Source organism: Salvelinus alpinus, chromosome 15 (assembly GCF_045679555.1).
Source record: "Salvelinus alpinus chromosome 15, SLU_Salpinus.1, whole genome shotgun sequence".
Lineage (NCBI taxonomy): Eukaryota > Metazoa > Chordata > Actinopteri > Salmoniformes > Salmonidae > Salvelinus > Salvelinus alpinus.
In genome coordinates, this window is record NC_092100.1 from 36026638 (window position 1) to 36039496 (window position 12859).

Below are 12859 nucleotides of genomic sequence, written 5' to 3' on the forward strand. Positions count from 1 at the left end.
CTTGCAACAGAACTACAATACTAGTAAAGTCTTTAAACAGAAGTGGGAAGATTGATATGATGATATGGTCTCGACAGGGACATCTGTTGGCATGGAGGGGTTAACTCCTGAGGTATCGGTTGGAAGAAAGGACAGGAGAGGAGAGAGGGAGGAACAGAGGAGTGGTGTCTTAAAGCTCTAGGAGGTCTGCCCTGTGATGTTTTTGGGCTGAGGAAGGGGTGAGGTACACTGGTAGAATGATCTTTGGCTTCTTGGGCATGTGGTTGGTTCATCGCTGTGTGTGTGGTTGGTTCATCGCTGTGTGTGTGGTTGGTTCATCGCTGTGTGTGTGGTTGGTTCATCGCTGTGTGTGTGGTTGGTTCATCGCTGTGTGTGTGGTTGGTTCATTGTTGTGACTGACGTGCACTTGTTTCATGGCTGTGTGTTCTCTCCCCTGTCCTCTGCAGTCTTTCTCTCTATCCTGTGGTTGGGTCGACTCTAAGGCTCCTGGCCCTCTTCTCTTTGGCCCGGTTATTCTGAAACCACACCTGCACTACCCTGCATGCCAGACCCTCACACCGCAGGGGGCTGAGTTGCTCCCTGTAGCAGACGGAGTTGGGCAACCTGCTAGTGGGTCATCTGGGTACGCTGCCTCTGCTGCTGTCTCGGTACATGCCTATCCACACTCAGACAGACTTGGACTGGTGTTCTGGTCACAGTCTTGAACGTTGAAGCTCGCCATTCCATAATTGTATCCCAGAGACAACAGATTGCTACGGTTACCCTCATGAGCCTGGTCAGACGAAGGGAATATTTTTACTGACAGATGCTCTTCCTTTTCTTTCTCCTCCTCTTCAATTTGGGGTTTGTTCAGATCAAAGGACAAATCGGTTTTCCCAGAAATGTATGTTCTCTCAGTGGGGACGCCCCCTGGGCTTGGGGAGGGATGAAATGGGTTTGGGGAGGGATGGAGGGAGGGAGAGAGAGGAGGATGGTGGGAGAGAGGGAAAAGGCTTGATGGAGAGAGAGGGACCCTCCCTGTCTCTGTAGGATCAATGGTTGTGAGAGAAGCTGGAGTCATCTGCAGGACCCATCTGATGAAATGAGCCATAGGCAGCTCTGTCAGTCTGTGAACAGTGGTGGGCCCTGACATGGGCGTCCAGGGCGTTCTGAGCGTTGAAGAGAGCCCTGCAGAACGGACAGCGCCTGTGGTTGTCACCGAGACACAGACCTCCTCCTCTCCCCAGGCTCTGGAGCTGGCCCTTCCTCTGACGAGCCCTGGTGTTCTGGAACCATACCTGAGGAAGGACAAACACAGCAGTGTTACATGTTATTACACAAAACATGCTCACCATTACATAATTATAGAAATGTTACTATGAGAATGATAGAGTACCTGCACTACACGTTTCTTCAGGCCTGTGTCCCTGGTGATGCCCTCCAGTACAGAGCGGGTTGGGTTGGAGTTCAGACTGTAGCGCTGGTACAGAACCTCTAGCTGCGCCGAACTGATGGTGGTCCTCTGGCGCCTATCCCTCCTCTGCTCATCACCCTCTCTCTCTCCCTCTTCCTCTCTCTCACCGTCCATCACATCCCTCATAGGCGTTACCGCTGTCCCTTCCTCCAGCCTACGCTTCAGAAAGGGCAGGGCTGGGCTAGGAGCACAGTGTGTGTTAGTGTATGAGGTTAGAGATGGGCTAGGAGCACAGTGTGTGTTAGTGTATGAGGTTAGAGATGGGCTAGGAGCACTGTGTGTGTTAGTGTATGGGGGTAGAGATGGGCTAGGAGCACAGTGTGTGTTAGTGTATGGGGGTAGAGATTGGCTAGGAGCACAGTGTGTGTTAGTGTATGGGGGTAGAGATGGGCTAGGAGCACAGTGTGTGTTAGTGTATGGGGGTAGAGATGGGCTAGGAGCACAGTGTGTGTTAGTGTATGGGGGTAGAGATGGGCTAGGAGCACAGTGTGTGTTAGTGTATGGGGGTAGAGATGGGCTAGGAGCACAGTGTGTGTTCGTGTATGAGGGTAGAGATGGTTTGTGGGTGGAGTGAGCGTTGGTGAATAGGGATAGGGGTGGTTGGTGGCCCGATGATAACAGGGACTGGTACTGAAGCATAGACTGGAGTGCTATGGGTTGCATTAGACCAAGGGGGAGGAGAGAGAGGTCTATGGGGAAGGGAAGAGTGGGGAGGCTTGGTAAAGGAAGAGGGGGCAGGGGGAGTTGGGATAAGGGGAAATGCATGGAGAGATTGGACTGGGGTATGATAGTTGGAGAGGGGGCAGAGGTGGTTGTCGATGTCATAGTGTCCTGCTGCTGCTCTGGAAGTGGTTGTGTTTGGGAAGAGGGTGGAGGAGGAGAGGGTGTTGGTGAGGCTTGGGCTGGGCAGAAGGAATTAACTGGGGCTTGGTCTGTGGACAGGGTTACAGGTACAGATGCTGGTGTGGTGGGTACAGCTTGGTCTGGACCTATGGCTGAGGCTTGGGAGAGGGATTGGGCTTGGATAAGAGACTGGTCCCTCCCCAAACCCATTTCATCCCTTGAATAAGAGACTGGTGCTGGGGGTAAGGGTGCAAGTACAGGTGCTGTGGCTGGGGTTAGACGTGCAACAACAGTATTATCATTGTCTGCCACAGGGAAGGGTGTGAGGGGGTAGAGGCAGTCATACTGTCTGGAGAACGTCTCCAACACTACCGGAGTGATCATTTGCTGGTGAACAAACTCCTGATGGCTCTTCAGGATCAGAGAGTCAGAGAACTGCTTCCCACATTCTCCACACTGCTTCTCCTCCTCCAGGCATCCACCCGTCTCTCTGTTCTGTTGTCTCTGTCTGCTCTGATTGGATTGCAGGGCCAGCTCCCAGCCATATCTCTCCAGCAGAACTCTGAGAGCCTTCTCTGCTCCATCCCTCTTCTTGCTCTCCTGCATCTCTCCATCTCCCTCAGGAGAGGAGGATGGGTTTGACTCTTTCTCCGTCTGGTGAAGGGGGGAGTCACTGTCAGCTGTCTCAGCCTGAGTCTCACATTTCGGGGCCTGGGCTGGAAACTGGATGCTAGTTGTCACCAGCTTTGGAGAGGGATGTTTAAGCCCATTTGTCTGAGAGGAGAGGGCAGAGATGGTCTGGAGGGAGAGGGCTGAGGTGATCTGACTAAAGTTCATGTTAGGGTTGAGCTGCAGACCTCCAGAGAGGTAGAAGGACTGGATCATCTGCTGCTGTAGAGAAAACAGGCTGTCTGGGGAGAACTGGAGGGGAGAGAGGAGGTTCCTCTGTTGGAGACTCTCTGCTGCTGAAGGGAGGAACTGCTTTAAGAGGTTCTGCTGCAGTAAGGGGAGGTGCGGGAGCAGTGTTGGACTAAAGAGCTGGGGCTGGAGGAGGGCTGTGTGTTCCTCTATATGGGCCTGGGCTAACTTATGTTGCTGTTGTGGCATCTGGGCCTGTGCTACCTGCTGTTGGAGTAACGTTAGGTCCTGCTGTCCTCCAGATGCTGTCAGGTCCTCTACTCTCCGCCTCTTAGCCTGGTGGCCCTCAGCCTTCCCAGAGACACCCACACTCAGCTGGGCTTCACTGAGGGAGGAACAGGGACTTGGGGAGGAAGGGGCTGATCTGGTGGCTGTTGGGGTGGTTCCCCTGGTAGATACCTCTCCTCCCCCTGGTGAACGGCTGGAGGAAGTGGTCTGAACCAAGGCTGGAACTAGGGTTTGGCGGGTGTGGGGGTTCAGTGATAGCTGGGTCCGAGCTCCACGGGCTCGTGTCTGGTGCAGTACAGAGCGGAGGTGGATGTCCAGGGTGGAACTCTGGCTGTAAGCCACCCGACACATTCTGCAGCGGTAGGAACTTGGGTCTGGGGCCGGGCTGCAGCGGGTGTCAGGGGGACTGGGGCTGGAGTCCTGCAGGACCCGTCTGGCTCTGGCTCGGTGGGACAGAGAGTTATAGAGGACCGGCAGGATGGTTCTCTGAGTGAAGGACTCACAGCAGAAGGAACACTTGTAGGGCTGAGCCGGGTCCAGGAACCGCTCCAGAGTGGGGTTGAAGCCCTTGCTGAAGGGGTTGGGTTCTGACCCTGCCTCCTTCTCCTCCTGCTGCCTTGAACCCTGGTCACTGTCACCAACCCCTGAACTGGGCCTCTCCTCCTCCTCATCTGGGTCATCCTTTTCATCCTCCTCTCCTTCATCTCCCTTTCCCTGCTCTCCCTCCTCATCATCTTCCTCCTTATCCGTCTCTTCTTCACTCATACTCTCCCCCTCCTCTTCCTCCCCCCCCAGGCTGATTGGTTGTTGGATGTGTGCTCCACTCTGGTCAGGGTGTGTACCCTGTAGGTGTAGGTCCTGTAGGTGTGTGTTGAGCAGGTGTCTCTGCAGGGCCTCTTGGCTGCGGCAGCGTCTGGGGCAGAGGTGGCACTCTGTCGCCGCCCTCATGGCGTGGTACTGCCAGTGCAGCTGCAGCTTCTTCTGCCTTCGGACCGCTAGACTGCACCTGCCGCAGCGAAACCTGTAACCATGACAATCAGAGGGGGGAGGGGCATCACTGGGAGGAGACGGGGGTAAAGTGGATGAAGGGAGGTTGTTGGGGGAGAGAGAGGAAATAGTGGGTGGGGAAGGGGGAGAGCTGGGGGACTCAAGGAGGTGAGAGGTGTTGTCCTCTGCTGGGTGCTGGTCCTTACAGGGAGGAGTCAGAAGAGCAGGGACATCTTTGGCTGTGATTACTTTTTCTTTATGGTAGTCATTTGTTTGAGGCTCGTTTGTGAGGGATTCCTTCGTGTAAGAGCTGTTTGTGTTGCAATCGTTTGTTTGAGATTCCTTTATATTTGAGTGGGACTCCATCTGCAGTGTCTCTTTCTGCAGAATCTCAGGCAGCTCCACTGCCACCTGGAAAAGAAATCAACAACAAAGGTTTAAAACGTCAGTCTGAATCTATCCAGATGACTGATTGCCTTTATAGTCAGTCAAAACAGTGTCTATCCTGTTTGATAGTGCAGATGGAATAATAATAGTGATGCTCCTTTATTGTCTACATCACCTCATTCTCCCGTTACACACTAATAATAGATGGAGGAAAACCGAATCAAGAGTGTTTTTAAATCAACCACAAACACACACACACACACACACACTGAAAGAAGACACACACACTTGCATGGCAGAGACAGAAGAGACGCATACACATAATACGTATATGCCCCAGTGAGAGAGTGAAGGTCAGGCTTAATCTAGACAGAGACATTGGAAAGCGCGGAACATAATGGCCATCATAATCCAAGTCTGAATTAATGAACATATGCTATTATCAGAGAGAAAGGGGGGAGGGGAAATGGGGGGTGGGGTGCAGAGAGAAAATGGGGGGCTGGTGAGGGGGAGGGGAGACAGAGACAGAACAAGGGGTGGAGAGATGGGAATAGAGAAAGAACAAGGGGGCGCAGAAAGAAAGATGGAGAGGTAGAGAGTGGAAAGAAAGGGATAGAGAAAGTGAGAGAAGATGGAGAGATAAGAAAAGGGAGTAAAGAAAACGGGAGTAGGGAGAGGGTGAGAGAGGTGAGAGGTGAAAGAGGGATGAAGGGGGAAATAGGAAGAGGGAGTCAAAGAGGGAGACAAAGAGCACTGATCATGCTGGGCAAAGTAATGGAGGTTGGTGATGTGGAGAAAAATGAGCACTCTTTGTTTGCTGGAGACACTATAAGCGAGCTCCTTCAGCTCGACTGCCCTTCTGCTAATAAAAAGGTAGCTAGAACACACACAGAAACACACACACTTACCATACTCATGAGCTTGTCCACACAGTCCTGGACCACACTGTGTATGAGTATGAGGTGGCGTCTCAGGTGTGTGTATACCAGTGTGTCCTGGCACAGTGGGCACTTGGCAGTAGCCTGTTGGTGAGTAGTGCGCTGGTCTGTTCTGGGGCGTTTGGGAGAGAGGGGGCTCTGTGTCTCCTCCAGCCCAGAGAACGATCGCTTGGCTGGAGAAAGGGAATCTCTCCTCTCCCCCTCCTCAATGCTTCCACCTAGAAAGGTAACACATACAGTACCAGTCAAAAGTTTGGACACACCTACTCATTCAAGGGTTTTCTTTATTTTTACTATTTTCTACATTGTAGAATAATAGTGAAGACATCAAAACTATGAAATAACACATATGGAATCATGTAGTAACCAAAACATATATATATATTTTTTTCATAATATATTTTAGATTCTTCAAAGTAGCCACCCTTTGCCTTAATGACAGCTTTGCACACTCTTGGCATTCTCTCAACCAGCATCACGAAGAGTGCTTTTCCAACTGTCCTGAACAACTTCCCACATATGCTGAGCACTTGTTGGCTGCTTTTCCTTCATTCTGTGGTCCAACTTATTCCAAACCATCTCAATTGGGTTGAGGTCGGGTGATTGTGGAGGACAGGTCATCTGATGAGGCACTTCATCTCTCTCCTTGGTCAAATAGCCCTTACACAGCCTGGAAGTGTGTTTTGGGTCATTGTCTTATTGAAAAACAAATGATAGTCCCACTAAGCGCAAACCAGATGGATTCTGGGGTAGCCATGCTGGTTAAGTGTGCCTTGAATTCTAAATAAATCACAGATAGTGTCACCAGCAAAGCACCCCCATACCATCACACCTCCTCCTCCATGCTTCCCGGTGGGAACCACACATGCGAAGATCATCCGTTCACCTACTCTGCATCTCACAAAGACACGGCGGTTGGAACCCAAAATCTCAAATTTGGATTCATCAGACCAAAGGACAGATTTCCACCTGTCTAATGTCTATTAGGTGCTTCTACACCTGCATTGCTTGCTGTTTGGGGTTTTAGGCTGGGTTTCTGTACAGCACTTTGAGATATCAGCTGATGTAAGAAGGGCTATATAAATACATTTGATTTGATTTTGATTTGCTTGTGTTTCTTGGATCAAAGAAAGTCTTCTTATTATTGGTGTCCTTTAGTAGTGGTTTCTTTGCAGAAATTCGACCATGAACGCCTGATTCACGCAGTCTCCTCTGAACAGTTGATGTTGAGATGTGTCTGTTACTTGAACTGCAATCTGAGGTGCAGTTAACTCTAATGAACTTATCCTCTGCAGCAGAGGTAACTCTGGGTCTTCCTTTCCTGTGGCGGTCCTCATGAGAGCCAGTTTCATCATAGGGCTTGATGGTTTTTGTGACTTTACTTGAAGAAAAGTTCAAAGCTCTTCAGATTTTCCGGATTGACTGACCTGACCACCTATTGATGGACTGTTGTTTCTCTTTGCTTATTTGAGCTCTTCTTGCCATAATATGGACTTGGTATTTTACCAAATAGGGCTATCTTCTGTATACCACCCCTACCGTGTCACAACACAACTGATTGGCTCAAAAGGAATTAAGAAGGAAATAAATTCTACAAATTAACTTTTAACAAGGCACACCTGTTAATTGAAATGCATTCCAGGTGACATCCTCATGAACCTGGTTGAGAGAATGCCAATAGTGTGCAAAACTGTCATCAAGGCAAAGGGTGGCTACTTTGAATAATCTCAAATCTCAAATATATTTAGATTTATTTAATACTTATTTGGTTACTAGATGATTCCATATGTGTTATTTCATCGTTTTGAGGTCTTCACTATTATTCTACAATGTAGAAAATAGTAAAAATAAAGTGTGTCCAAACTGGTACTGTATGTTAATACACAGCAACAAACACAGCAACACACACACATACTGTATACTAATTGATCCAGTATACATTTTCTATTAGGAAATCCTCTGGGGTTTAGACCAGTTCATTCAGACCGGATACCTGGTATTGACTGTTTAATACAGAGTCGCAGACTGAGTTAGACCAGATTTAATCCTGACAGTTAGACCAGATTTAATCCTGACAGTTAGACCAGATTTAATCCTGACAGTTAGTCCAGATTTAACCCTGACAGTTAGTCCAGATATAATCCTGACAGTTAGACTAGAGGAAAGGAGTCATTAGAGTCATCAGAAAGGTACTCCCCCTTTATCTCTCTGTGTATCTCTCTCCGTCTTCCGCACCTGCTCTCTCCATCTCTCTGTCTATCTCTCTCTCTACTGCACCTGCTCTCTCTACCTCTGAATGCTTGGCTATAAAAAGAAACTGACATTTACTCCTGAGGTGCTGACCTGTTGCACACTCTATAACCACTGTGATTATTATTTGTCCCTGCTGATCATCTATGAACGTTTGAACATCTTGAAGAACGATCTGGCCTTAATGGCCATGTACTCTTATAATCTCCACAGGGAACAGCCAAAAGAGGAGTGGCCACCCCTCAGAGCCTGGTTCCTCTCTAGGTTTCTTCCTAGGTTCCTGTCTCTCTAGGGAGTTTTTCCTAGCCACAGTGCGTCGACATCTGCATTGCTTGCTCTCTGGGGTTTTAGGCTTTAGGGTTTAGGGCTTTAGGGTTTAGGGCTTTAGGGTTTCTGTATAAGCACTTTGTGACATCTGCTGATGTAAAAAGGGCTTTATAAATGTATTTGATTGATACACTGAGGGAAGATTTCCCGGGTCCTGATTAAGCCTAGTGCTGCTAAACTAAAAATCATGCCGGAGAATCTCTATTGACAGTGCTTTTTAGTCCAGGATTAGGCTCTGAGTCTGGGTAACTGACCCTGAAATCTCTATTCTAGAACATTAAAGTTCAATAGCAGTGTCTCAGCGATGTCTCAAGTTAGCGTTGTCGGGGGCAATGTGGGATGTAACAAGCTTGTTTCGACAAATCAATTAACCCAATAGATCCCTGACCATAATCAATAATTCCTTCTCTCTCTTCACCCTGCTCCATCTCTCCAAGTTTCTTCTCTCCGTTGACATTATAGGCCTGCAGATAATTTTCTCCATTCTATTCGTCAACTTGTTCTGGACTGGTGTACAAATATGGTTGCCAATGCCTTAACTAATGATAAACTTTTAAATTCATCAGGGGAACTGAACAAGTGCACACTTCAGATAGGAGGGATTTGGAAATGACCAGCTAAGTCTCTTACCTGTCTCAGGACTGGGACACTTCCTAATGGTGAAAGTAGCCGCTAGCCCCTCCCCTTCCTCCAGGCTCCTCCCTCTCACTAACTGCAAGTAGTGAAGCTCCCTCTTCTGATGACCAGGGGAGTGGGTATGTCTCAATAGGTGGAGTTTAGAACAGGAGGAGTAGTTACACAGGACACAATGGAACAACCAGGACCCTCCATCTACTGCACTGTCATACTGCTGTAAGAACTAGAGAGAGAGGAACATAGGGTGATAGGTTGGAGTTAGACTGTGATAGAGAGAAAGATGCACTAAATAAATCTGGTCCCTGTGCTTTATTTGCTGTCTATATGCCAGATATTTAGAAATAATCTTATAGTCCAAGTACAGCAGTGACACAGGCCTCCAAATCGTGTGTGTGTGTACTGACCCTGTAGACTCTGAGGTTGGCCTGGTGTTGGGGGTTGATGCTGTGTATTTTCAGTTTCTCCAAGCTGGTGGTCTGGAAGTCACACAAGTTACACTTCAGCTGGACTGGGTTGCCTGTAGCAACCAACTTCACAAATTCCTCCCTGTCCCCGGCCTCCCAGAGGTGGGAAGCCAGCTGGTACTGGGCCCTGTGTCTGTCTGTCTGGCAGTGCAAGGTGAAGTTAGCCCTGAGGGGGGTGCTGTAGCCACACAGCCTGCAGTAGCAGCCTCCAGCCACCAGAGAGCGCCACTCAGACTGGGGCAGGGAGCAGGGGGCGCTCAGGTGAGACCTAAGAGACTCCAGACTGTCAGAGGAGAAACTGGAACACACCAGGCACTGGAACACACCACAGGAAAGAGGAGAAGAGGGGGAGAGAGACAGTGGAGGAGGGGGAGAGGAGGATGGAGAAGGGGATGGTGAGGAGGGAGGAGGAGAGGGGGAGGGGGTCAGGGTTGAATCCGGGGCGACTGGCTCCTCTGCTGATAGTTGATGCATATCCAAAGACTGTTCGCCACCTAGAACACACAGCACACAAACAGGCCATGAGAAAACATACTGTACATATAAGCATGGATATAATCAAGTATCAACCTAACTTGATGTGCCAGTGAACAGAGCCCAACAGAACAGTTATTGAGTATGTGTGTGTGGTCTCTCACCTATGCTGTGTAGCAGTGTGAGTTGAGGAGGCAGACTCCTGCAGTGGGCCAGGTAGTAGCTTCTCTGCAACACGTTGGGTGTTTGTTTCAGGCGCAGCACGTTATGCATGTGTTTCTCGCTGGTGGTGTGTATGCGCAGATTCCGGGCAATGCTGGTCTCATAATCACACACCTCACACCGCCACCTCTTACCGTGGGAAGGGGGCTGGCTGGGGTAGGGTGTTGTGTGTGCAGGGGGCTGTGTGACTGTGGGGTGTGTGTGTCCGTAGCCCTGTTCGCCTGCCGTGTCTCTGACAGCGTAGCCACCATTGTGTGCGGAGTGTGTGTGAGTGCCGTGCGCAGGGTGTGTGTGTCCTGCTACCTGTACGTTGCTGAGGTGTTTGTCTGACTGCATGTGTATGCTGAGGTTTCCTTTAGAGGAGGTTGTGTAATCACACACACCACAGTGGTAGGGTTTGTACTCACAAACATAACTCTCTCCCCGGGACAGACGAGGGTGGGCCTTCCCCGTGCTACAGTACACACACACACCCCTTGACACTCCACACACACACTTCTCCCCCGAGCCCCCACACACACACAAGCCCCCAGACGCAGGGTGTTTTTCTCTGAGGTGGGCATGCAGTGTCTGCTGGGACTTGTAGTGCCAGTTACATTTGGGGCATTTGAGCATCTTGCAGGAGTTCCAGGAGTGCATCAAGGCCATGTGACTGTTCAGTGAGCCAGGTGAGGACGGAGAGGGGTGGAGGTATTTAGAAACGGTCTTTAAGTTCTCATCTCTCTCTCTATCCTTATCTCCTTCTATCTCTCCATCTCCCTCTCTTTTTCCATCTGTCTCTTTTGGGTTGTTGTTTGGTTTTGGAACTTTGGCGGTGTCTCCATTGGCAATAAGGGAAGTGTGAGTGGTGTCTGTCCTCCTATCATCCGTAACAGGTGTGCTGGTGTACTCAGGCAGCGCTGACTTCTGGGGTTTAATAAAGCTCAGAGGAAAATTAGGACTACTGCCCTGCACTCCTCTTGTATCTCTCATCTCTGTGATGAGGGTGTTATTGTTCAGTGTGCCACTGGCCATAACAGTGCAGGAGGCAGAGCTGTGCTGGCTCCGTCGAGGTAATAGACTACATTTGGAGTTGGTTTGGCTTTGGTTTGAGATGGCCTCTTCCCTCTGTTTCTCCTCCTTTCCTCCTCTGTCTTTGCTACTAAATGCTGGTGCAAGGTTCTCTCTCTCCACCGTTTCCTCTCTGTCATCCACCAGTAATATTCTTTCTTTCTCCTTCTTCTCCTTTAGCTTCTCTTCCTCTAGTCTGCCTCCATGTGAGTGTCCAACCCTCTCCCCTCCTGGGGTCTCCTCTCTGCCTGCGGTCCCCTCTGCACCGCCCTGCTCTGTCTCTGTCTGGATCAGGGTGGGGGGCTCTTTGGCAGGGGCCCGGGCTAAGGTTCGAGAGGACAACCCCTCACAGGGAATCACTTCCAGGGTCAGGAGAGGATGGGATAACAGCTTGTGGCTCTTTTCAGGTTCTCTCTCCTGTCCTCCCTCTCTTCCTCCATCCCTTCCTCTCCCTCCCTCACCACTGTTCATAAGGGTGCTTACAAAAGCCACGCATTGCTACCCCACCTGAGAGGCAGATAGATTTTTTTTTGTATTCACAAAAATACTGTGAATAAATTAAGAAATGCATATACACTACCAAGAACTTTGTTACTGCAACACAATAACCAACAGACTTGTAGGCATTGGCAAGACTCTACTAACTTATAGCTGCTCCCCTGGCCCTAAAGGTTTTCATTTACACACAGATAGATCAATAACCTGGGGCTATGTCCAAAAAATGTCGCCCCCAAAAAACTAAAAACAGTGGAACTACTGTATCTCTGACAGTAGCCTGCAACTGCTGCTGGTAACCAACATACACCGGCTGACACAGACATACATTATTTAACTGTAATGGTGACTATGGCGATGTTTATATTATTGTAGCCTACTTCTGTCTTCGTTTAACCTACTCAAGAGAGAACAAGTACAAACAGCCTGCACCAGTTTACAAAGGCACAACGCTCTTCTTTCCAGTCAACAACCACAGCCAAACAAAGGTGACACTCAGAACTCGCACTGACGAAACAAACACATTTGCGTTAAGATAAACAATCCGCTGGTCTGTAGAATAATTATGTCTAGATTAGCCTATAATAAAGTAATACGAATTTCGATATAACAGGCACCAGTAGCCTTCAACAACGAACCCATGCAGCTATCATTACCTGGGTTACATGGGCTGTCAGGGATTTCGCCGACAGTTAGAAAAATACGCAGACTCACATCTGTGCGGCGGTGTCGTCTGTGGACTCCTTGGAGCTGTAGTAATCCAGTCACATAGAGGGTCTACTGAACAGCCACATATTACCTTTGGACCAGAGAGAGCAGCATAACAGTATGTGTTCCTAAAATCTTCTTCTTGAAGCTATATCTACTGTAAACATTGGGACGGAAGGGGAAGGTCTGATCATATAGGAGAGAAAAACACTTAGCTATTTATTATTCCTGCTAGTTGGTTTCCTGCAAATGGCTAAAACACCCCACTGCGCATGTGCGTAATTGCGCAGACATCATCAATGGGATGCCGCGGAGGAGAGCGAGGGGGAAGAGTGGGAGTAGTAGACGACGGAGGAGAGGATGAAGGATGGAGGGAGAAAATAGTGAAGTAATGGAATTATCATTGTAATGCTGATATTGGATGTTATAGAAAATAAGAAAGGGATGGAATAATTTATAAATTTTGACACAAAAATGCT

At 49.1% G+C, this 12859-nt stretch overlaps 1 protein-coding gene across 1 annotated transcript; it reads right to left on the minus strand.

Moving 5' to 3' along the window:
• Positions 1–468: 468 nt before the first annotated feature.
• LOC139539994 (zinc finger homeobox protein 3-like) lies at positions 469–12652 on the minus strand. The gene is made up of 7 exons (XM_071343464.1): positions 12387–12652; positions 10070–11684; positions 9372–9925; positions 8962–9190; positions 5725–5972; positions 1376–4840; positions 469–1277 (listed from the first exon to the last, which is right to left on the minus strand). Exons 2-7 carry the CDS (start codon positions 11646–11648, stop codon positions 1032–1034), a joined length of 6321 nt encoding a protein of 2106 aa, XP_071199565.1. The 5' UTR covers positions 11649–11684; positions 12387–12652; the 3' UTR covers positions 469–1031.
• Positions 12653–12859: the final 207 nt, after the last annotated feature.